Genomic DNA, 26,330 nt, shown 5'->3' on the forward strand with positions numbered 1-26,330 from the left:
AAATGCAAGACCACCTTCACGATTTTGGTAGTATTCTAAAAATAGGAAACAGATTTGGTTGGAATTTAATTTCAACGGAACAATTGAAATAATTTTCCACAAAAATAACAATAAAATAAAAGTAATTGATTCATGAAAAACGTAGCTGAGCCATCCTCATTTAATAAATATAATCAGTTTAAGTATAATATGTGCTGCATTTGTTTGGAAAATGGCAATTATAGGGTTACCGTTTGCAACTAAGAACATTGTAATCGAAAAGGTAGAAAGATATTGTGGAGAATACGAACCTGTTGAAGTGGCAGACAAATTGAAATAGGTGCACGCCTAATTTTGAACTTCTGACTCATCTTATCACCAAACTAGCAGTTTTTGGATGTGAGCAATCTTTGTCCAGTCTTCGCCATCTGGATTCCGACAACGTTCCTTCAGCAATGGACAATCCCATATTGTAAGAGAAGAGATGGATTTGGGGAGACCCTCCGCTGGTAAGCATTCAAGGCTGGGACAATCCTCAAGTGAGAGAAAGGAGAGGTGGCAGAGACCCTTGTAGTGCATCTTTTTAAGATTTGGGCAATGAGCGATTCCTAGAGAGGTGAGAGAGCGTGGCAGCAAAACTTCATCGGGAAAACTCTCCACCTCCAAATCTTCAATAACCAAGGTTTGAAGAGATGTGTTGGGATCCAAGTTGTCTCTCAAGGAGGCGATAAGTTTTAAACATGAAAGAGACATTTCTTTTATATTTAATGGCAAACCTCCATCTGGGAACAACTCAACTTCTGGACAAGTAACTATATGCAGCACAGTAAGGGACGGAAACAGGATTTGCATGGGTTTGGGAAACAGGAATGATTTAAATTGAGCGCAAGCATAAATACATAGAGACGTGAGATGATTATGAGCGTACTCCTGTGAAATTCTTCTTAGGTTTTTGCAGTCTATCAGTGTAAGTTCATGGAGCTTTGGAAAGAAATCTAGTTGAAAGATTGCAAGAGAGTCGCTGCCTCCATCACTAACAACTACTTTCGTACCTTTCAGTTTGGGACATTTATCCACATAAAGCCATTCAAGACGTGGAAAAGAAGTAGTTTTACACTCCCATTCTTCCCATTCCTTCATATTGGAGAATGTCAGCTCCTCCAAGCGTGCAAATGAAGAGTTGCTCCCATAAAATTCAGCACCAATGCTCACTATTCCATCAAGCCCTAAAATCTCAAGGGTCTTCAGTGATGACAAAAGTCCAAGGGGAGGCAAACATAGGCAATACTTACAGTCCTCCAAGCGTAAAAACTTCAGATTTGATAACGAATTATCGAATACCCAACTTGGGAATTCTATACCACTGTAGTTCCTAATTGACAAATTATCCAAGTGATTGGAAGATTGTAGATTCTGAAGAACTTCCTTTTCTTTCCTTGGATCATCAGGGGTGTGGTTCGACATCCATTGTAATTTTAGCCCCACAAGGTGTTTATCTTTCAAATTTGCTTCTAATGCATCCAAAGGATTCAAAATATTCTGCACGTCATAGATTGATAGCCTTCCATGAAGATTGAGTCCTCCCAACCCGCTCAGTTGTTTAGTACTGACCTCACTATTTCTATCGACGATAAACGTATCCAACACTTGAAGATTCTTCAATTCTCCAAAATGCATTGGCATCTTTCTCACTTTGGTAACTTCAAATTCAAGGCAACGCAATTTGGTAAGTTTGTGCAAATTTAAAGGCAATTCCTCCAACTCTGAGCAAAAGTTCAACTTCAGTATTAGTAAGTTATAGAGCAAACATATCGAGTCAGGTAGTTTTTGTATCCCAGTACGCGAAAGATCTAACGAATGGAGATGTTTAAGATCATCTACAGAATCTGGAACCTCTCTAAGGTCTGAACAACCACTGAAAGATAACACGCGTATAAACTTAATCTTGGAAAACAAATCATGTATGGAAATTTTGAAATGCCATTGAGGTTTCCCAAATTGTTGGATAGGCAGAAATGAACGAAGTCTTTTAGCATCAGCTAAACTCCCTAAACCATCAAAACTTTTGACATCATGGAATTCAAATGAAAAATGACGGGTTGTTTTCGGTATACATCGGCCTTTATCAAATTTCAACCTTAAACAGAAATCCCCACAAACATATTTTGCCAAATCATTCAGAAGGTCATGCATGACGAAACACAACCCGGAATCTGAATGTTGAAAAAAAGACCTTGACAGAAGATCATTGAAGTACTCTTCACCAACTTCTTCTAGATGTCTCATCTGTTGCGGACTCTGTAGAAAATTTTGGGCCATCCACATCAAAATTAACTCCTTCTTCACAAACTCATAATCTTTGGGGAATAAGGCACAATAAGCAAAGCACCTTTTAAGATGAGAAGGGAGATAACGATAGCTAAAAAATAACGCAGGAATAATTTCACTGTGTTCTTTTGGTAACTCCCATATGTCACTTTCCAATATGTTCTTCCAATCTGAAATGGATGACTTTGTGCGTAAAAGACATCCAATTGTTTTCAGAGCTAGAGGTAAACCCTTGCACTTCTGAACTATTCTTCTACCAACCTTCATTAACTCATCATTCAATTCAAGATCACCATCTTTTAATGCATGATTTTCAAAAACTTTCCAGCATTCATCCTCTCGTAATTGCTTTAGAAGATGCACTTCAGACCTCATTCTAGAAGCGACCTTCTCACCACGAGTTGTGACAAGAATTCTACTTCCTGGAGCCCCATAGCTAAGAGGAGTTCGCACAGCTTCCCATTCTGCTGGTTTTTCATTCCAAACATCATCTAAAACAAGAAGAAATTTCTTTCCTAACAATTTTTCTTTCAGGTTTTTGTGAACCATTTCTAGGTTCCCACTGTCATCTTTTTCATTTGTGATTGCCTCAAGAATTGTTCTTGTCACCGTCAAAACATGAAAATGATCAGAAACACAAACCCATGCTTTGACATCAAATTTTTCATCTTCGATCTTTGGGTCACTATACACATGTTGGGCCAATGTGGTCTTACCTAACCCACCCATGCCCACAATGGAAAGTATTGATGGCTGGTTAGGATTGTCGGTTTCTGATGTGAGCCAATTAATGATTATATCTTTGTCAGCATCTCTGCCATAAATAACACTTTCAACCACCAAAGAAGATGATGGCACTTTACTACCTGATCCATCACCAAAATAAGTACCCTCTTTCAAACCAAGATCACCCTTTTGGTTTGCAAGATATTCTAGTTTCTCCAGGACTTCTTTCATCTCTGATTCAATTTTCTTGTTAAATGAAGTGAAAGTAGAGTTGAAGAAATTTGATACCTTGTAAGTAAAGGTTTGAGGTTGGGATTGAGCTTGGACTTGGCATCTGGTGAGTTCATAGTCTATTTCACCCGACAGATCCTCTGCATCAAAGACAGCCTCTTTGACAGCAAGAAGCCATGCTTTGACGTGTGGATCTGTAAACTGCTTTAGTTCAGCATCATCAGCGAGAGCATTGATGGAGTGCAGCTTGATGTTCAAATTGGCGAGGAGCTTCTCATCAAGTTTTCTTCGACGAAAGAAGTCGAGAAATTGAGGAGAAGCGAGCCTGTCGAATGCAACCTGAAGAAAGGCCGAAAGAAGAGCACCACCAACAACTTCTGCTGCCATGGTACCTTCAATTAGTGGAAAGAAGATACCCTTAAATAGCGATCACTTAAATAATTATTTAACAGTTTTTTTATGTATTTCAAGTTAAAAAGAAAAACATTCTTATCATTTGGAAATTCTTCCGTGATATGTCTCAGCTTCTTTGTGAAATACTGAGGCAATAAATATTAAGAGCAATTTGGTTATCACAAGCAAGGGTCTTCTTTCATTAATATCTACTGTGCTGAATTTCAAACAATCACCTCTGAACTGATATTCTCTGTTTTCTTAATTGCCAGATTTTTTAAATATTTATAATTTCACTTTTATATTGTTTTCAAAATTTAAAAAAAAAATGTTTAATTACTTTTGTAGCTTGTATCTTTACTATTCATCTAATCTTTAATTAATTTATATAAATGTATTTATCATATTGACTTAAATATTTTAGTTCCAGAAGCGAGGTCATTTGTCTATTAATTAGGTAGCAATACAATTTTTTAAACAATGTAAACAGACTTTTAACAGAAATTTGTTATTGGAAATTTGTGGATCCATGGTGGAAGAGAATAACGCCACAAAGTATCATCTCACAGTTCAACAATGAGTTGAAATTGTGAATTGCATGAGTTGATTTCTCTAATCTAAGAGTCCAAGAGGTGACAGTTTGAATATACAAGATTTCTAGAAAGGTGTTGGTTCCCAAGAATACCTTTTTATCTCCTTCTATACAGGACCAAACATAACTTCACACTTTTGTTAGTTGCTCTTCAGAGTCTTTACACTTGTATGCACAATTTTTCTGTTGCAGGAGAATCTTCAGATTGTGAACTAAGGAGAGTAATAAAACAGCAAAACATACTTAATTATCACTTTAGATTTAAAATAAAACAGGAGAGACATGATTTTTTTTTTCAAAGAATCAGAATTGATTGAGAATGGATACTTAATGAGATGCAATCTATTCAATTTTGTTGAAGATTGAAGAGTGATTTCTTAAATACCTGTCATGCAGATTTTCAAAAAATCATGAGAGAAAAGGCAGCCTATCAAGTGCAATGAAATTTTGAACAGTTAAATGTGTAAATGTGTGAATGCTGACAACACAACCATTCAGTCTCAAACCACACGCAGCATTCATTCTCATTTTATATATGACTTGAAATATTTAATCTTTAATTTAATCTAGCTTTTGTTTCTGCTAGAGGGTTAATGGCATATCACTGCCTGACATAGTATTTGGTACATCTTGCATAATATTTAGTCTATTTGTCTTTCTATATTCATCACTTTTTTTCAATTTTCTTACCTTAATTGTTAGTTTTCAAAACTGAAAGTAGCATAATTAATTGAAACAGTGGTGTGCATTGCAGAAAAGTACGCTCTATTTTGCTCTTTGAAAAGCAAATTTAGAAGCAATAGACCCATGAAGAGTTTGGTGGACAACATTAAGTTTAACTAGAAAACCTTTTACAGTTAAATTTTATAAATAAATGGAAATATGAGGAGGAAAATGTAATGTCAGAAGTAAAAGGTATTTGCAATGCTCACTGCTTCAATGCCATTCCCAACCGAAGATTAGGATCCTCTGCCAACCGAAGATTGGAATACTGTGAAAAAAAGATAATGTGATTATCAATCAAATCATTAATTTGAAATTAACAAACCAACAAAAGAAATCATTAGACGAGTCATGGATACATAATACATTAGCATAAGAGATTTTGTACAACTAAATTTTTAGATCAAGGTGTGGGAGATCAAACAAATCTCCGATCAATGTTTGAGCAATGAAAATTCTCAAATTGTAAGAGAAGAGATGGATTTGGGCAGACCCTCCTCTGGTAAGCATTGGAGGCTGGATTTTCAAGATTTGTGTTCAAAGTAAGTGTGGCAGCAGAACTTCATCGGGAAAAGACTCCATGTCAACCTTTTCAATACACAAGCTTGGAAAACATGTGTTTACATCCAAGGTCTCTCTCAGAGAGGCCATAAGTTTGAAACTTGAAAGAGACACATGTTGAAAATTCCACATCGAATGTCCTTTATGTGCACTGCAGTTTCCATTCATCTTTTCAATAATACATTCAGGAATCAGTAGTGGTGTTAACAACTAAATTTTTGGGGTCATTTTTTCTCCAGTTTCAGTGATCTATTATTAAGTTTAAGTTCATTTTTCTTTCTCAGAAACTGCCATAGCATGAAGTAGATGAAAGAAGGGAAAATGTGACTATGAAAACAAATATACTCATATTCATATAGCAAGATAAATGAAGATGAGGCCACCACAACTTCCAAATACAGACAACCTTCACTGTCTAAAAATAGGAAACATATTTGGTTGAAATTTATTTTGAACACGACAATTGAAATAATTTTGAAGATATTGTGGAGAATTGGAACCTGTTGAAGTGGCAGACATATTGAAATAGGTGCACGCCTAATTTTGAACTTCTGACTCATCTTATCACCAAACATCCAGTTCTTGGATGTGAGCAATCTTTGTCCAGTCTTCGCCATTTGGATTCTGACAACGCTCCTTCAGCAATGGACAATCCCATATTGCAAGAGAAGAGATGGATTTAGGGAGACCCTCCGCTGGTAAGCTTTGAAGGCTGGGACAATTAAGAAGTGTGAGAGATGAGAGGTGGCAGAGACCCTTGTAGTGCATCTTTTTAAGATTTGGGCAATCATAGATTTCTAGAGAGGTGATAGAGGGTGGTAGCAAAACTTCATCGGGAAAAAACTCCACGTCCAAATTTCCAATACACAAGCTTTCAAGACATTTCAAGCTCACTCTCAAGGAGGCGATAAGTTTTAAACATGAAAGAGACATTTCTTTTATATTTAACGGAAAACCTCCATCTGGGAACAACTCAACTTCTGGACACTTAGTTATATACAGAGCAGTAAGGGACGAAAACCGGATTTGCATGGGTTTGGGAAACAGGAATGATTTAAATTGAGGGCAATCATAAATATATAGATTCATGAGATGATTATGAGCGTACTCCTGTGAAATTCTTCTTAGGTTTTGGCAGTCTATCAGTTTAAGAGTACAGAGCTTTGGAAAGAAATGTAGTCGAAAGATTGTAACAGAGTCGCTGCCTCCATCAGTATGCGATGTGTCCATACTGTTTCCGCTAATTCTGACCTCATCACTAACAACTACTTTCTTTAAATCAGTACCTTTCAGTTTCGGAAATTTAAACACAAGAAGCTGTCGAAGACGTGGAAAAGAAGTAGTTTTACACTCCCATTCTTCCCATTCCTTCATATTGTGGAATTCCAAGCAATCCAAGGATGCAAACGCAGAGTTGCTCCCATAAATTCAGCACCAACGCTCACTATTCCATCAAACCCTTCAATCTCAAGGGTCTTCAGTGATGACAAAAGTCCAAGGGGAGGCAAACATAGGCAATATTTACAGTCCTCCAACTTTAAGAACACCAGATTTGATAACGAATTATCGAATACCCAACTTGGGAATTCTGTACCACTGTAGTTCCTCATTGACAAATTCTCCAACAGATTGGAAGGTTGTAGATTCTGAAGTACTTCCTTTTCTTTCCTTGGATCATCAGGGATGTGGTCCGACTTCCAATCTAATTCTAGCTCCACAAGGTGTTTATCTTTCACATTTGCTTCTAATGCATCCAAAGGATTCAAAATATTCTGCACATCATTGATTGATAGCCTTCCATGAAGATTGAGTCCTCCTAGTTGCTTAGTACCTAGCTCACTATTTCTGTCCACGAAAAATGTACTCAGTACTTGAAGATTCTTCAATTCTCCAAAATGCATTGGCAACTTTGACACTCTTGTACCTTCAAATTCCAGGCAACGCAATTTGGTAAGTTTATGCAAATTTATGGGCAATTCCTCCAAAATGAAACAATAGTTCAACTTCAATATTAGTAAGTTATAGAGCAAACATATTGAGTCAGGTAGCTTTTGTATCGTAGTACGTGAAAGATCTAACGAATGAAGATGTTTAAGATCACCTACAGAATCCGGGACCTCTCTAATGTCTGAACAACCAAAGAAAGATAACACGCGTATAAACTTAATCTTGGAAAACAAATCATGTAGGGAAATCTTGAAATTCCAATCGTGAGTCAAAACTTGTGAGATAGGAAGAAATGAACAAAGTCTTTTAGCATCTGTTAAACTCCCAAAACCATCAAAACTTTTGACATCATCAAAATCAAATGAAAAATGACAAGTTGTTTTCTGTATACATTGGCCTTTATCAAATTTCAACCTGAAATAGAAATCCGCAGAGACATATTTTGCCAAATCATTTAGAAGGTCATGCATGACAAAACCTCTCTTGGCACCTATATGTTGAAAAAAAGACCTTGACAATAGATCATTGAAGTACTCTTCACCAACTTCTTCTGGATGTCTAATGTGTTGTGGACTTTGTAGAAAATTTTGCTCCATCCACAACAAAATTAACTCCTCCTTCACAAACTCATAATCTTTGGGGAATAAGGCACAATAAGCAAAGCACCTTTTAAGATGAGAAGGAAGATAGCGATAGCTCAAAAATAATGCAGGAATAATTTCACTGTGTTCTTTTGGTAACTCCCATATCTCACTTTCCAATATGTTCTTCCAATCTGAAATGGATTACTTTGTGCGTAAAAGACATCCAATTGTTTTCAAAGCTAAAGGTAATCCCTTGCACCTCTCAACTATCCTTCCACCAATCTCCTTTAGCTCATCATTCAATTCAAGATCACCATCTTTTAATGCATGAATTTCAAAAACTTTCCAGCATTCATCCTCTCGTAATTGCTTTAGAAGATGCACTTCAGACCTTATGCTAGAAGCAACTTTCTCAGCACGAGTTGTGACAAGAATTCTACTTCCCGGAGCCCCATAGCTAAGAGGAGTTCGCACAGCTTCCCATTCTGTTGGTCTTTCGTTCCAAACATCATCCAAAACAAGAAGAAACTTCTTTCCTTACAATTTTTCTTTCAGGTTTTTGTGAACCATTTCTAGGTTCCCACTGTCATCTTTTTGATTTGTGATTGCCTCAAGAATTTGTCTTGTCACTGTCAAAACATGAAAATGATCAGAAACACAGACCCATGCTTTGATATCAAATTTTGCATCCTCGATCTTTGGGTCACTGTACACATGATGGGCGAGTGTGGTCTTACCCAACCCACCCATGCCCACAATGGAAAGTATTGATGGCTGGTTAGGATTGTCGGTTTCAGATAATGATTATATCTTTGTCAGCATCTCTGCTGTAAATAACACTTTCAACCACCAAAGAAGATGATGGCAATTTCAGTGGCACGTTACTACCTGATCCATCACCAGAATAAGTACCCTCCTTCAAACCAAGATCACCCTTTTGGTTTGCAAGATATTCTAGTTTCCCTAGGACTTCTTTCATCCCAAATTCAATTTTCTTATTAAATGAAGTGAAAATAGAGTTGAAGATATTTGATACCTTGTAAGTACAGGTTTGAGGTTTGGATTGAGCTTTGACTTGGCATCTGGTGAGTTTATAGTCTATTTCACCCAAAAGATCCTCTGCATCAAAGACAGCCTCTTTGACAGCAAAAAGCCATGCTTTGACGTGTGGATCTGTGAACTGCTTGAGTTCAGCATCATCAGCGAGAGCATTGATGGAATGCAGTTTGATGTTCAAATTGGCGAGGAGCTTCTCATCAAGTTTTCTTCCACGAAAAAAGTCCAGAAGTTGAGGAGAAGTCAGCTTGTCGAATGCAACCTGAAGAAAGGCGGAAAGAAGAGCACCACCAACAAGTGCTGCTGCCATGGTAGGAAGGAGTTGGAAATGAAGTGAATGGAAGTGTGTGATTTGAAATGGACAGTGATTAAGTGCAAGGAATCTTTCTCTTTGATGGCTACTCAACCTGTAAGTCTTCCCATCAACGGTTTCTAATAAAAAAATATTCACAGCTGTAATCCATGAATGGATGTCTCACAATAAGATGCAATAAACAAATATGCCTCCTAAACTTTAATTGTTTTCATATTCTCTAACTTCAGATATATTATAATTAAGCATATCTATTTTATGTCTACGTTTTTTTTTTTTTTTGTTAATGATCCGATTTGTTTCTTAATGTATGTTGTTGGATTTTATTTTATAATATTTATACTTTGTTTATGAATTTCCAGGCTAGCTTAATTAGTTACCGTTTGTAACGTATGAGGTGTTTTTTAGAACTTGTGTATATAGGGACAGAATGAAATAAGATGGTGGGATACTTAAAGGGTCTTATAAAGCTAGATATTTATTCTTAAATAAATAGGAAATGTTTTTTTAGTGGAAATATAGTGTTCTATTGATGGCGATATTAAAGATATAAAAAGATTTTACCAGCACCTCAAAACATTTTGCATTTTGACAAATTTTTGGAAGAAGTTACTATAAAAATGTCGAAGAATATTTTTAAAAGTTTGGCATAATATAATACTGTGACGACTAGAATAATAAAACTGTGCAAAGTTCCATGTATTAGATGTTCTATTTTTTTAAGATTCTATTGTTGCTAAATATCATCAATTGCTTTTTCATGATGATGAAGATGCCAAGGAACCCTTGTCACTGTTGTTGAAACCTGCTTCTGTGATGAAGTCAAAATTTGTGTTTCTGATACATCCGTTACCATGATGAAAAAGACTTGTTTTTTATGTTCTTCAATATAAAATTTTAGCACGTTAAAAATTAGCACCTGAATTGGACATTTTATTATTATTTTAACTCCATCCTCAGTTCAATTACTATAATTTTTAATTTCATATATTTTACTAATTTATTAAATGTTTACATATACATATATATATATATATATATACATGAATGGAGTTAGCTAGACCCAGCAACAGCCCCAATATCTTCTTCCAAGTCTTCATACATACTTTAGCACTTATGTTTTAAGATCCCACTGGAAAGCATGAACATAAACTGTCTATAACTAGGCATTCCAATGGAAGCATTCACTCAACTTTGTCATAAATAGGAACATAGAAGTGATTGGAATAGGCTAATAACAACTTATTTTTATAAGCTTCACTATGAAGCTCATTGAAATAAGCTAAAGAGGTTATAATTATAAGAATCATCAATTATTATCATAAGCTCAAATAAAGTCCCTATAAGCTCTTTAACACTCCCTAAGTTATATTAGAATCTCTTCAGTTTCTTCATTTATTATGGTTTTGGAGAATATAATCTTTCTTAAGAACAGGTAAAAGAGCAGCCCAGATAAGAATAATCAAATGTATCTTTAGACCTGCATCCCTTCAGCACCATTAATGCAACTCCAATATCAGCCTCCTGAAGCATGCCAACATCGTTTGCCCCATCACCAATACATAATGTTGTCTTCCCAGTTCCCAATTTTACCAACGTTGTAACTTTTGCCCGTGCAAGCTTTTCAATACACTCAGGAACCTCTATTTCCATGTCAAATACAGCCTCGGCGTAACTTTTGATATGATCTCTGGTTTCAACCTCAAACTGTCTTCCATGCTGTGAGAGCCTTTCAAACATTACACTGAATATATGCAGGGAAATACACAATTTGACGTTACTACATGCTAATAACAACTCCATCATTCAAAAAGCATGGGATATTAATTGAAACCTGTCTGCACCCTTGCATAGGAGCAATAATTGATTTTCCTCATTCCTCACTATCACTGACATTCTTTTGCGGGAACTGCTGAACTCTAACACATTAGAATCTGGTCAAAAATTAACCCAATGAACACTAAATTAAACACACATTTAAAACAAATGAAAATGCGTTAAAATTATAATATGCTATGTAAAGACTTGTTCAAAGCTTCTTAAATCACTCTCTCTGCATCGACCAAATATATCAAACAGGTTCAAACCTATTGACAGAGTTTATCAGAAATAAAGACAAAGAATACAAACTAGAAATATATACCACTCATTGGCACTACATGAATCAAATCATTTACAAAATTTCAAGTATAATTTTCTCTTATTAAGAGTTAAAGATGATTCTTTTATTCATTGGAACTGAATATAGGTACTAGGAGGTTTTCAACAACTCACACACTACTCAACTATGTTGTTTGTTTTGATTGTTATGGACTTTCGGTGCAAGATATATAAGGGTTGGACCACCCCTGAAATGATTCATATTTATTTATTTTTTCTTGCTGATAAAAAAAACACACCACACTACTCAACTAATTGAGTTAGACGACTCCTATGGTAAAGCTGATTTTCTTGTAGTTAGTAAATTTAGTTTACATTTATTTTGCTTCTCTTTTTCAAGATATTGAATCTTATGACCTTTACTGTTCTCCTTTTTCAGCCAAACATGAAAGGCTTTAATTCTTCCCCTCAATCTTTCATCCTTAAACCAGATTTAAGAAGGACACTTGAGAGTCTTTCCCTCTACATATGATTTTGCACAAAGGAAAGTTTCCCTATAACTATAATTTCTATCATCCAATAAATTAAAAAAATCCATAATTGAACCTTTTCTTTTTATGGGGTCATTTTCCATAGTTAACAACTGAATTTTATTTTTGGGGTCATTTTCTCCCCAGTTTCAGTGATCTATTATTAGGTTTAAGTTCATTTTTTTTTGGTCAGAAACTGTAGCAGCATGAAATAAGAAGATAGAAGGAAAAAATGTGGAAATGAAAACAAATATACTCAGAAAGCTAGATAAATGAAGATGATGCCGCCATAACTTCCAACTACAGAATACTCGTTCCGAATGGATGCCAAATGCCAGACCACCTTCACGATTTTCGTAGTATTCTAAAATTAGGAAACACATTTGGTTGGAATTTAATTTCAAGAGAACAATTGAAATAATTTTGCACGAAAATAAGAATAAAATAAAAGTAATTGAATCATGAAAAACGTAGCTGAGCCATCCTCCTTTAACAAATATCATCAGTTTAAGTATAACACATTTGGTTGTGATGAATGAAAATATGAAATCCTGATATGGGAAGAGGGTTGTGGGCCCCAGTGAAGGAATAATTGTTGACTGTTTCTGATAAGAAAAATGTTGACAACTGTAATCCATGAATGAATGTCAGATAATAATGATAATAAGATGAAACAAATGAAATCTGAGAGTATTTCGAAACGAAAATTTTAATTGCTTGGATAATCTCTGACTTCAAATAATATCTTCTATGCAACAATTATATTATATTCATGCAAATTTAAAAGATATATGATATCGAGGAGTTTGATTTATTTATTCATATACTCTATATATAGAGTAAAATATAACAAAATATCAAATATTAACAATTTCTCAATCTGAATGTCTTAAATATTAATAATAAAGGAATATATTTTTATCTTTATGCAAGAGATATTTTTAAAAAACTTAAAGATTTCGGGAGTTGAAATGGATCTAGTTATACCCTCTGGTAAGCACCATGCTTCCATGTTATCACAAATATATATTTCCTTTAAACGAAGAAGTTGCTTTGAAAAACCTTTTAACTTGGGTCATATCTATGTACTTAGTACTTTAAGATTCTTCAATTTTTCCAAATGCATTGGCATCTTTGTCACTTGTTATTGTAAATTCAAGGCAACTTTGTGAGTTTATGAAAATTTGAGGGCACCTCCTCCAGGTTGTAACAAAAGTTAGCTTCAGTATTAACAAATTATAGAGCAAACATGTTGATATTAACATATCATACATAATTTTGCTTTTATATTTATATATATATTTAGGAAACAATGTATGAAGAAGGAAAGGGTCTTATTTCTTTAATATTGACTGTGCTGAATTTCAAACAATCACGTCTGAACTGTTGAATTTCTTTCATTCACATTTCATATCTGGTTTGAGATCTTTTACCTTTAATTTCATCTAGTTTTTGTTTCTGCTAGAGGGTTGATGGCATAATGAGTGCTCTGGGAAAAGTTCATTTGTCTTGGTTTATAATTATTGCATGCTGGATTTTAGAAGAATATCTAAAGCTTCTTCCATTAAGAAATACATGTGCCTTATTTTAGAAGAATTTCAAGTTAAAGTTGTTATCAAAGAAAAAATAAATTGTAGCTAATGTCTCCAAACATTTGTTGAAGGTATAGTCTGACAAATGTATACCTTTTAGGCTAGGTTGGTGGACAACGTGAAGTTTAACTAGAAAACAAGTGTATACCTTTTACAGTTCAACAATTACACAAAATAAGAGTCAGGTAATGTCAGAAGTAAAAGGTATTTGCAATGCTCACTGCTTCAATGCTTCAATTTCCTTCTCTCATGTAGGAGTCACAATTTCAAACCCTTTTACTTGTTTTCTCCGTATTTCATCGTCCAATGGTACAAACAGACTTTGAAACACATGCATAACAGGTTACCATTACTTCTGAAGGTTTAGTAAATGCCTATTACAGAGTGAAATATTTGCAACTTAAGAAATTGAAAAGGTACAGAGATATTGTAGAAGAGGAAGACAAATGGGATTTTTTCCACATCTATTTCTGAACTTGTGCTTCATCTTATTACCTAATACTCAGTTTCTGAAAGTGATCAATCTTTCCCCCCAGTCTTCGCCTTCTGGATTCTGACAACTCTGTTTGAGCAATGAACATTCCCAAGTTAATCCTTCGCCGGGAAATGATTCAAATTGAGGGCAATCATCAATTGCTAATTCCTTGAGATGATTATGAGTGTGCTCCCGTGAAATTCATCTCAGATTTTGGCACCTTCTCGGGTGAATTAAACGGATCGTTGGAAAGAAATCTAGCCGAAGGATTGTAAGAGAGTTGCAGCTTGCATCAATAGTCAATTCTTCAAGGAAATTGTAATGGGTCATGGGAACATTCACAAGTGGGCATTAAACAATTTCCAAGAGTTCAAGCGACGATGTGTCCATAATGCTAATGATGAGCTTATCACGGTGACAAATAAATAATTTCTTTAAATGAAGAAGTTGTTGTGACAGACCTTTCAGCTTGGGACATTGATCCACAGAAACATCTTGAAGACGTGGAAAAGAAGTAGTTTTACATTCCATTCTTCCCTTTCCTTCATTCCTTCATGTTGTAGAATTCCAACCTTTCCAAGAACGTAAATGAAGAGTTGGTCCCATAAAATTCAGTAACAATGCTCACTATTCTATCAAGCCGTCTAATTTTGAGAGTCTTCAGAGATGACAAAAGACCAAGGGGAGGCAAACATAGACAATATTTACAGTCCTCTAACCTTAAGAACACCAGATTTGATTAAGAATTATCAAATCAAGCAATAATTGTTGAATTTTCTGATACTTGGTGTAGTTCTTGATTGACAAACCTCCAAGTGTTTGGAGGGCTGGAGAATCTCAAGTAGTTCCTTGTGTTTCCTTGGATCATCAGGGATGTGGTTCTTATTTCATTTTAACTTTAACCTCACAAGGTGTGTTTTATTTTTCAAATCCCTTGCTAATGCTTCCGATGAATTCATAATATATATTTTGAGTTTAGTTCCCTGATGCAGCCACGAATAGGAAAGAGTGATAGTTGGATTAATTAGTACTGAATGGTTCAAACTTCATGAATTCCCTGATCTAGCCACCAATAAGAAAGAGTGATAGTTGGATTAGTAGTGGATGGTTCAAACTTTAGCACATTGACTTTTATTCAACGGTTTTGATGAGTTGTACTTGTGAGTGCATAAATCCATAGTGTACAAAATCTGCATCTAAACAAGGTTGATGCCCCAAATCAATCAATAATTGTTGAATTTTCTGATATTACAAACCTATTTAATGTCTAACTGTTGAATTTTCCTAATTCTAACTTAACTTGTGGAAAAAAAATATACACATAAATATCGATCACTTTGAATATATTTTAGGTGTTTTTTGAGTATTTATAATTTTAATATATTAATTAAATAAAAATAATAATTTTCTTATCATACTGTTTATGCTAATTGTGATCTCATCACTAACAACTATTTTTTTAATTAGTTTTCGGATTATGTAATCCAAAAGCCTTTTGTAATTAGTTGCTAGATTATATAATTCAGAAGTCTTTTCTATACATGAGATTAGTTTCTGAAATATGTAATCCGAAAACTTTTTTTTTTTGTTCAGATGCTTGATTAGCTTATGGATTACGTAATTTGGAAGTCTTTTTTCAAATGCGTAAGCTTATGGATTACATAATCCGTAAGTTTATCTCAAATTAAAAAAAGATTTATTAATTTTATAAATCTAAAGAACATTTCAGGATCCAAAAACATCTTCTGGATTATGTATGGGTGACACAAAAGGATAAAAAAGTATTTTCATATTTAGTATGGGGTGGCACAAGAAGGTATAGGGTGGAGGAAGAAACAGTCCAAAAGGGGTTGAGTATTGTCCTATCAAGTGTGTTTAAAAAAAGGCTATAGCTTCTTGCATCATACGAATTGGGACCTGCATCCAATTACCGTAAGGAAAATACGAGATTACCCTCCATGGTTTTAAAATTCAAAATAGGTTTTGGCTTTCCTTCTTCTCCAGTCGTGTGCACTCTTCTGGTGGCTGTGATTTTCATTATTTGCACTTGTGTTTGGTGGTTGTCTTTGGTGGTTTTTGACACCCATTTCAGTTTTTTTACTTCCAGATTTTGGATTCTACAATATATTACCAGAATTTGAATTCTGGAATAGGATTAGGAGCATGATTTTTAACTTCTTGATTTAGGAGTCTAGAATGTATTCCTAGATTATATTTTCCAGAATACTAAATTCGAAAGTTAAAATAAATTGATCTTACCTTTCTACAATGATGGAATGCGTCTAAAATGGATTCCAAAAACCATTCGAAAACACGGTGAATCTTCTTCATGCACTTTCATACTTTCTTGGACCACCCTCTTAAATATTTATATTCCAAAAATATAATTTTTTAATGTTCTGGATTACATAATCTAGAAGTGTTTTTCTAAATTCGTAATTGACTTATGGATTATGTAATTTGAAAGTCTTTGTGATTAGCTTCCGTATTACATAATCCAGAAGTCTTTTCTATACATGAGATTAACTTTTGAATTATATAATCCGGAAGTATTTTTTTCAGATGTGTTATTAACTTTCAATTTACATTAATTTGAGAGTCTTTTTTAGATATGAGATTAACTTTCGGATTATATAATTCAGAAGTCTTTTTTTTTTCAAATGCGTGATTAGCTTTTGGATTATATAATTTATAGGTTTATTTCAAATCAAAAAAAACTTAAGGATTTTATAAATATAAAGAAAAAGAATAAAATAGTATTTTCATATTTAGTATGGAGGTAGAAAGTATTGAAGTTGAGGAAGAAGCAGTCTTATTCATCACACAGAAGTGCTAATAACCAACCAAATATAGTGATCCACAAAACTCAAGACGAAAGAAAAAATGAGAACCTCGAGCAGTGCACTCCAATGGAACTACAATGGAGGAGAAGGAAAACCAAAATCTATTTTTAATTTTAAAACCCTAGAGGGTAATTTCGTCTTACCCAGCCTACTCCATTACAAATTGATGGGTTAACTTCATTTTTTAAAAATGGTAACGTTTTAGTTTAGTTTTTTTTTCTTTCTCTTATTATTTTCTAATGTGAAAACTAAAATCAATATGCATATAATGACTATAATATATATGTATATGTATAATAATAATAATATCAATAAATGGTAATTCTAAATATCATATAAAAAACACTAAATAATAATTAGAAATAACATTCAAATAAAATCTAAATAATTATCTCAAAAGTCAATCCAACATATTCCTTTTGAAACATAAAATCTAAATAGGAAAATACAATCCAAAATCATAAAAATATATTACTATCCAATATCAATAATTCACGTCTCTAGCCTTTACATAATATTAGGGTTAGAGTCTTGAATGCAATAATAAAGATTATATTATTTTTTTTTATCCCCATATATAATAAGAATTTTTTAATTATAAAAGATTAAGTAATAAATAATAAAACCAATGGTACTTGTTCTATATTATGTAACTAATTTTGAGTTAAAATAAATGTCTCGATATTTTTTTGAAGGATGGAACAACGATATTTGGTTAACACACGCTTACTATTATATGTGGTGGTTGGATAACAATCTGGACATGTAGAAATTACCGAAAGGTAAATTGTAAATATGAAAATAAAATTAAAAAATTAAATTATATTCTGAAAAAATATATTAACGCAGGACACTAATTATATATATACATACATTAAAATATCAAATATAAATTATATTATATATATATATATATATATTTATTGTAAAAGCTTTCATATTAGACATTATTATGCAACTTGACATCTCAGGTAGGTTGACATTATAAAAACAGATTCACAAAACTGTACTTAAATAAAAGTAATCAATCAAAATTAGCAATAAAAGGACTACAAGGAATTGATGACATTGTAGGAAAAACATGACTAGACAAAACAAATATGGATTCTAAAATCAAAATGACTCAAACACAATGAATTTCACCAATTAAAAAAAGCAAGAAAGACTCAAAATAAAGCAAAAACAGAATTACTAACACAAAAACAGAATCAAAGTATCCAACAACTCAAAAAAAAATTTCAGCACAACCATCACTCTAGATACCACATGATATGAGCTCGATTGACACTAAACAAGATACACAACATATAAGGAGGCTTAAGGTCATCTCAATGGAGGATAATGCCATCCAAAAGAGAAGCCAAACTCATTCAAACAATGAGTGCCACGTCATTATCACAAACACTTGGCGGAATTGAAAGGAAAGCAAGAACAAAATAAGAACACAAATGGAAAAACAATTGAAATGTGTAATTGCAAAAACTGGAAAGAATTGAAAGAAGAAATGAATCTATCTATTGAAATTGAAGAAACAAGATGAAGGAAGATGAAACTTATGTGGTTGAAGCTTGGTTTGGGAAATGGACACGCCACTTGGATGATGAATGTTCCAAGATAAGTGCAGATTTGCCGCCACTTGAATGCTCCCAATGCATCACGAGATAAGACAAGGAAGAGGAGAACTAGTCTCACAATCACTCACAAATTGAGCATAGTAACTTTACTCTATTTTCAAATCTGAATTTTACAAGAGCAAGCACCTCTATTTATAGCCTTAGAGGTGCTGAAATAAAAAGCTAATCAAATTCAAATTTCCCTCTAAATCTAATTCAAATTTGGAGCCAAACTTGAGTCACATGGAAGGTGTGACCTTTTTTCTATTTTGGCACCTCTTAAACTACTCCTACACCATCCCCCTAAGTCACATGGACAATGTGACTTTATTTTGTACATTCCCACTCCTATTTTAATATCCACACCTCCTACAACTATACAAGAGTAATTACAAGAAGAGTCACCAAATGATGCTCATTTATTTAATGCTTGTGCCCTTGCTCCTAGTAGTTCTTTGAGTTATGACTTGACCTTGGGCCTTCGTGTTGGGCTTGGGCCTCATCTTTTTAAGAAGACTAATAGGAAGAACTTCAAATATTGTGGTCCTTGACCATTCCTCCTATTGATGGCCTCTGTAATTGCTTGTTGAGATGACCCTTCAACTATAGCATCCTTGGTCATCTTCATGTATTTTTGATTCTCATCACCTTTTGTGATTTGTTTATGGACGTGCCTCCTTACCTGAGTGCAAAAAATATATGAAAGTACTTGTGTGAATTTTTTCAGCATCATACGGACCCAGAATAAAGTTGTAGAAAGTTGGGTGAAATTTCACAAGTTTTGGTAGAGGATAGTCTTTTGTTTGCACAAAATTTCAGAAAAATTATGCCGAAATAGTTTTTACCTGAAATTCCACGTAATAATCACCATTGAATTTGGAACAAAACGTGACAAATTTTGGGTCAAACGGATGAGTATTCACCCACGAAAAAATTCAAAGAGTTTCACACACAAACGAACCTTCCTTTCAGCCCTGGCAGTGATGAATAAAAAGTTTATTACCAATCTTGTGGGACGAATCTCGAGCTCAAGTCTCAGCAAAAACACAATAGGCACAGTGAAAAACGTCTGGTAAAAATTTCAGACCAAAATACCCAAGGAATAAGGCGTAGTAAGTCCCAGACTGAGAGTGAACAAAACTAGTTTTCCGAAAACAAAACGTCCTGGCTTTTCTTCCCCGTATCTTCCTTTTGTCATTTGTTCATGGACGTGCCTTCTTACTTGGGTGCAAACAACATATGAAAGTACTTGTGTGAATTTTTTCAGCGCAATACGGACCCATAATAACATTGCACAAAGTTCAGCGAAATTTCACAAGTTCTGGTATAGGATAGCCTATGGTTTGCACAAAATTTCTGAAAAATTCTCCGGAAATAGTTTTTTCCTGAAATTCTACGTAAGAATCTCCACTGAATTTGAAACAAAACGCGACAAATTTCGGGTCAAACGGATGAGTATTCGCCCATGAAAAAAATCAAACAGTTTCACAGACAAATTAACCTTCCTTTCAGCCTTGGCAGTGATGAATAAAAAGTTTATTGCCAATCTTGTGGGACGAATCTGGAGCTCAAGTCTCAGCCCAAATTCAATAGACACAGTGACGAACGTCTGGTAAAAATTTCAGACCACAATACCCAAGGAGTAAGGCGTAGTAAGTCCCAGACCGAGAGTGAACAAAACTTGTTTTCCGAAAACAAAACGTCCTGACCTATCTTCCCCGTATATTCATTTTGTGATTTGTTTATGGACGTGCCTCCATACCTGGGTGCAAATAACATATGGAAGTACTTGTGCGAATTTTTTCAGCGCAATACAGACCCAGAATAAAATTGCACAAAGTTGGGCGAAATTTCACAAGTTTTGGTAGAGGATAGCCTTTGGTTTGCACAAAACTTCAGAAAAATTCTCCCGAAATAGTTTTTTCCTGAAATTCCACATAACAATCTCCACTGAAATTGGGACAAAACGCGACAAATTTTGGGTCAAACGGATGAGTATTCACTCACAAAAAAAATCAAACAGTTTCACACACAAACGAACCTTCCTTTCAGCCCTGGCAGTGATGAAAAAAAAGTTTATTGCCAATCTTGTGGGACGAATCTGGAGCTCAAGTCTCAGCCAAAACTCAATAGACACAGTGACAAAAGTCTGGTAAAATTTTCAGACCAAAATACTCAAGGAGTAAGGCGTAGTAAGTCCCCGAACGAGAGTGAACAAAACTAGTTTACCGAAAACAAAACGTCCTGACTTTTCTTCCCCGTATCTTCATTTTGTGATTTGTTTATGGACGTCCCTCCTTACCTTGGTGCAAACAACATATGAAAATACGTGTATGAATTTTTTCAGGGAAATACGGACCCAGAATAAAATTGCAGAAAGTTGGGCGAAATTTCACAAGTTTTGGTAAAGGATAGCCTTTGGTTTGTACAAATTTTATGAAAATTTCTCCCGAAATAGTTTTTTCTGAAATTCCACGTAAGAATCTCCTTTGAATTTGGAACAAAATACGACAAATTTTGGGTTCAACGGATGAGTATTCACCCACAAAAAAAATCAACGAGTTTCACACACAAACGAACCTTCCTTTCAGCTCTGGCAGTGATGAATAAAAAGTTTATTGCCAATCTTGTGGGACGAATCTCGAGCTCAAGTCTTAGCAAAAACACAACAGACACAGTGAAAAACGTCTGGTAAAAATTTTAGACCAAAATACCCAAGGAATAAGGCGTAGTAAGTCCCAGACTGAGAGTGAACAAAACTGGTTTTCCGAAAACAAAACGTCCTGGCTTTTCTTCCTCGTATCTTCCTTTTGTCCTTTGTTTATGGACGTGCCTCCTTACTTGGGTGCAAACAAAATATGAAAGTACTTGTGTGAATTTTTTCAGCGCAATACGGACTCAGAATAAAATTGCATAAAATTGGGCAAAATTTCACAAGTTTTGGTATAGGATAGCCTTTGGTTTGTACAAAATTTCTGAAAAATTCTCCCGAAATTTTTTGTTCTTGAAATTCCACGTAAGAATCTCCTATGAATTTGAAACAAAACGCGACAAATTTCGGGTCAAACGGATGAGTATTCACCCATGAAAAAAATCAAGCAGTTTCACACACAAACGAACCTTCCATTCAACCTTGACAGTGATGAATAAAAAGTTTATTGCCAATCATGTGGGACGAATCTGGAGCTCAAGTCTGAGCAAAAACAGAACAAACACAGTGAAAAACGTCTGGTAAAAATTTCAGACCAAAATACCCAAGGAATAAGGCGTAGTAAGTCCTAGACTTAGAGTGAACAAAACTGGTTTTCCGAAAACAAAACGTCCTGGTTTTTCCTTCCCCGTATCTTCCTTCTGTGATTTGTTTATGGACGTGCCTCCCTACCTGAGTGCAAATAACATATGAAAGTACTTGTGTGAATTTTTTCAGCGTAATACGAACCCATAATAAAATTGTAGAAAGTTGGGCGAAATTTCACAAGTTTTGGTAGAGGATAGCCTTTGTTTTGCACAAAATTTCTGAAAAATTCTCTCGGAATAGTTTTTTCCTGAAATTCCACGTAAGAATCTCCACTGAAATTGGGAAAAACGAGACAAATTTCGGGTCAAACGGATGAGTATTCACCCACGAAAAAAATCAAAGAGTTTCATACACAAACGAACCTTCCTCTCAGCCCTGGCAGTGATGAATAAAAAGTTTATTGCCAATCTGTGGGACGAATCTCGAGGTCAAGTCTCAGTAAAAACATAACAGACACAGTGAAAAATGTCTGGTAAAAATTTTAGACCAAAATACCCAAGGAATAAGGCGTAGTAAGTCCCAGACTGAGAGTGAACAAAACTGGTTTTCCGAAAACAAAATGTCATGGTTTTTCCTTCGCCGTATCTTCCTTTTGTGTTTTGTTTATGGACGTGCCTTCTTACCTGGATGCAAACAACATATGAAAGTACTTATGTGAATTTTTTCAGCGCAATACAAACCCAGAATAAAATTGTAGAAAGTTGGGCGAAATTTCATAAGTTTTGGTAGAGGATAGCCTTTGTTTTGCAAAAAATTTCTGAAAAATTCCACCGAAATAGTTTTTTCTGAAATTCCACGTATGAATCTCCACTGAAATTTGGAAAAAACGCGACAAATTTTGGGTCAAACGGATGAGTATTTACCCACGAAAAAAAATTAAATAGTTTCACACTCAAACGAACCTCCATTTCATCCCTGACAGTGATTTATAAAAAAATTATTGCCAATCTTGTGGGACGAATCTGGAGCTCAAGTCTCAGCTCAAACTCAATAGACAAAGTGACGAACGTCTTGTAATTGTTTTAGACCAACATACTCAAGGAGTAAGGCGTAGTAAGTCCGAGACCGAGAGTGAAAAATATTGGTTTTCCGAAAACAAAACGTCCTGGTTGCAAACAACATATGAAAGTACTTGTGTGAATTTTTTCAGCGCAATACGGACCCAGAATAAAATGGCAGAAAGTTGGGCGTATTTAAGAAGTTTTGGTAAGGGATAGCCTTTGGTTTGCAAAAAAATTTTGAAAAATTCTCCCGAAATAGTTTTTTCCTGAAATTCCATGTAAGAATTTCCACTGAATTTGGGAAAAAACGCGACAAATTTCGGGTCAAACGGATGAGTATTCACCCACGAAAAAAATCAAACAGTTTCACACACAAACAATCCTTCCTTTCAGCCCTGTCAGTGATGTATAAAAAGATTATTGCCAATCTTGTGGGACGAATCTGGAGCTCAAGTCTCAGCCAAAATTCAATAGACACAGTGACAAACCTCTAGTAAAAATTTCAGACCAAAACACCCAAGGAGTAAGGCGTAGTAAGTCCCAGACCGAGAGTGAACAAAACTGGTTTTTTGAAAACATAACGTCCTGGCTTTTCTTCCCCGTATCTTCCTTTTGTGATTTGTTTATGGACGTGCCTCCTTACCTGGGTGCAAACAACATATGAAAGTACTTGTGTGAAGTTTTTTTAAGCGTAATACGGAACCAATATATAATTGCACAAAGTTGGGCGAAATTTCACAAGTTTTGGTAGAGGATAGCCCTTAGTTTGCACAAAATTTCTGAAAAATTCCCCCTAAATAGGTTTTTTTTGCAATTCCACGTAAGAATCTCCACTGAATTTGGGACAAAACGCGACAAATTTCGGGACAAAGGGATGAGTATTCCCCCACGAAAAAAATCAAACAGTATCACACACAAACGAACCTTAATTTCAGCCATGGCAGTGATGAATAAAAAAATTATTTCCCATCTTGTGGGACGAATCCGGAGCTCAAGTCTCAGCCAAAACTAAATAGACACAATGACGAACGTCTTGTAAAAATTTTAGACCAAAATACCCAAGTAGTAATGCGGAGTAAGTCCTAGACCGAGAGTGAACAAATTTGGTTTTCTGAAAACAAAATATCCTGGCTTTTCTTCCCCGTATTTTCCTTTTGTGATTTGTTTATGGACATGCCTCCTTACCTGGGTGCAAACAACATATGAAAGTTCTTGTGTTAATTTTTTCAGCGCAATACGAACCAAGAATAAAATTGCACAAAGTTGGGCGAAATTTCACAAGTTTTGGTAGATGATAAATAGCCTTTGATTTGTACAAAATTTCTGAAAAATTCTTCAGAAATAGTTTTTTTATGAAATTCCACGTAATAATCTCCATTGAATTTAGGAAAAAACGCGACAAATTTCTGGTTAAACGGATAAGTATTCACCCACGAAAAAAATCAAACAGTTTCACACAGAAACGAACCTTCCTTTCAGCCCTGGCAGTGATGAATAAAAAAATTTATTGCCAATCTTGTGGGACGAATCTAGAGCTCAAGTCTCAGCCAAAACACAATAGACACAGTGACTTACGGCTAGTAAAAATTTCAGACCAAAATACCCAAGGAGTAAGGCGTAGTAAGTCGCAGACCGAGAGTGAACAAAACTGGTTTTCCGAAAACAAAACGTCCTTGCTTTTCTTCCCCGTATCTTCCTTTTGTGATTTGTTTATGGATGTGCCTCCTTACCTGGGTGCAAAAAACATATGAAAGTACTTGTGTGAATTTTTTCAGCGCAATACGGACCCAAAATAAAATTTCACAAAGTTGGGCGAAATTTCATAAGTTTTGGTAGAGGATATCCCTTGGTTTGCACAAAATTTCTGAAAAATTCTCCTGAAATAGTTTTTTCCTGAAATTCTACATAAGAATCTCCACTTAATTTGGGACAAAACACGACAAATTTCGTGTCAAACGGATGACTATTCACCAACGAAAAAAATCAAACAGTTTCACACACAAACGAACCTCTCTTTCAGCCCTGGCAGTGATGAATAAAAAATTTATTGCCAATTTTGTGGGACGAATCTGGAGCTCGAGTCTCAGCCAAAACTCAATAGATATAGTGACGATTGTCTGGTAAAAATTTCAGACCAAAATACCCAAGGAGTAATGCGTAGTAAGTCCCAGACCGAGAGTGAACAAAATTGGTTTTCCGAAAAAAAAACGTACATGCTTTTCTTCCCCGTATCTTCCTTTTGTGATTTGTTTATGGACGTGCCGCCTTAACTGGGTGCAAACAATATATGAAAGTACTTGTAAGAATTTTTTCAGTGCAATACGGACCCAGAATAAAATTGCAGAAAGTTGAGCGAAATTTCACAAGTTTTGGTAGAGGATAGCCTTTGGTTTGCACAAAATTTCTGAAAAAATCTCCCGAAATAGTTTTTTCTTGAAATTTCTCATAAGAATCTCCACTTAATTTGGGACAAAACGCGAAAATTTTTGAGTCAAACGGATGAGTTTTCACCCACGAAAAAAATCAAACAGTTTCACACACGAATGAACCTTCCTTTTAGGCTTGGCAGTGATGAATAAAAAATTTATTGCCAAGCTTGTGGGACGAATCCGGAGCTCAAGTCTCTTCCAAAACACAATAGACACAGTGACGAACGTTTGGTAAAAATTTCAGACCAAAATATCCAAGGAGTAAGGCGTCGTCAGTCCTAGACCGAGAGTGAACAAAACTGGTTTTCCGAAAACAAAACGTCTTGGCTTTTCTTTCTTGTATCTTCCTTTTGTAATTTGTTTATGGACGTGCCTCCTTACTTGTGTGCAAACAACATATGAAAGTACTTGTGTGAATTTTTTCAGCGCAATACGGACCCAGAATAAAATTGCAGAAAATGGGGCGACATTGCACAAGTTTTGGTAGAGGATAGCCTTTGATTTGCACAAAATTTCTAAAAAATTCTCCCGAAATAGTTTTTTCCTGAAATTCCACGTAAGAATCTGCACTAAATTTGGGACAAAACGCGAAAAATTTCTGGTCAAACAGATGAGTATTCACCCACGAAAAAAATCAAACAGATTAATACAGAAACGAACCTTCATAATTTTTAATTGTGTTTAAAAAATTTATTGCCAATCTTGTGGGACGAATCCTACGAAGGTTCGTTTCTTTGTGAAACTATTTTATTTTTTTTTCTAATTGAATTCTCATCTGTTTATGCTAAAATTTATTGCGTTTGGTCCCAAATTTTGTTGGGATTCTTACACAGAATTTCAATGAGAAACTGTTTCGGGAAAAAAATTCTGAAATTTCTTGCACTCCAAAACTATCCTCTTTCTAGATTTGAAAAAATTTTCCCAAATTTCTGCAATTTTATTTTGAGTTCATATTACGTTGACCTTGTTAAGAACATTTCCCAGCATTCCTCCTCGAGGTAAAGAATAGATGTCAA

At 34.8% G+C, this 26,330-nt stretch overlaps 2 protein-coding genes across 5 annotated transcripts in view; both read right to left on the reverse strand.

The window, feature by feature from the left end:
* The window catches only part of LOC137836709 (putative disease resistance RPP13-like protein 1), a 32,942-nt gene that overhangs the window by 1,803 nt on the left and 4,809 nt on the right, over positions 1–26,330 (reverse strand). The window contains exons 1-4 of one of the 4 annotated variants that reach the window (XM_068645412.1): positions 9,101–9,561; positions 5,182–5,240; positions 4,343–4,432; positions 291–3,656 (exon numbers count right to left, since the gene is read on the reverse strand). In XM_068645412.1, the coding sequence (XP_068501513.1) occupies positions 355–3,651 (3,297 nt within the window). In that variant the 5' untranslated portion in view covers positions 3,652–3,656; positions 4,343–4,432; positions 5,182–5,240; positions 9,101–9,561 and the 3' untranslated portion in view covers positions 291–354. Of the gene's footprint in view, positions 1–290; positions 3,657–4,342; positions 4,462–5,064; positions 5,241–9,100; positions 9,562–26,330 lie in introns of those variants that run through there. The other 3 variants (XM_068645410.1, XM_068645411.1, XM_068645413.1) reach the window with 3 other exon arrangements.
* Positions 5,249–8,814, reverse strand: LOC137836351 (putative disease resistance RPP13-like protein 1). The gene is made up of 5 exons (XM_068645083.1): positions 8,606–8,814; positions 8,343–8,557; positions 6,992–8,255; positions 6,034–6,950; positions 5,249–5,684 (listed from the first exon to the last, which is right to left on the reverse strand). Exons 1-4 carry the CDS (start codon positions 8,812–8,814, stop codon positions 6,098–6,100), a joined length of 2,541 nt encoding a protein of 846 aa, XP_068501184.1. The 3' UTR covers positions 5,249–5,684; positions 6,034–6,097.

This window comes from Phaseolus vulgaris, chromosome 4 (genome assembly GCF_000499845.2).
Source record: "Phaseolus vulgaris cultivar G19833 chromosome 4, P. vulgaris v2.0, whole genome shotgun sequence".
In the NCBI taxonomy this organism is placed as follows: Eukaryota; Viridiplantae; Streptophyta; class Magnoliopsida; order Fabales; family Fabaceae; genus Phaseolus; species Phaseolus vulgaris.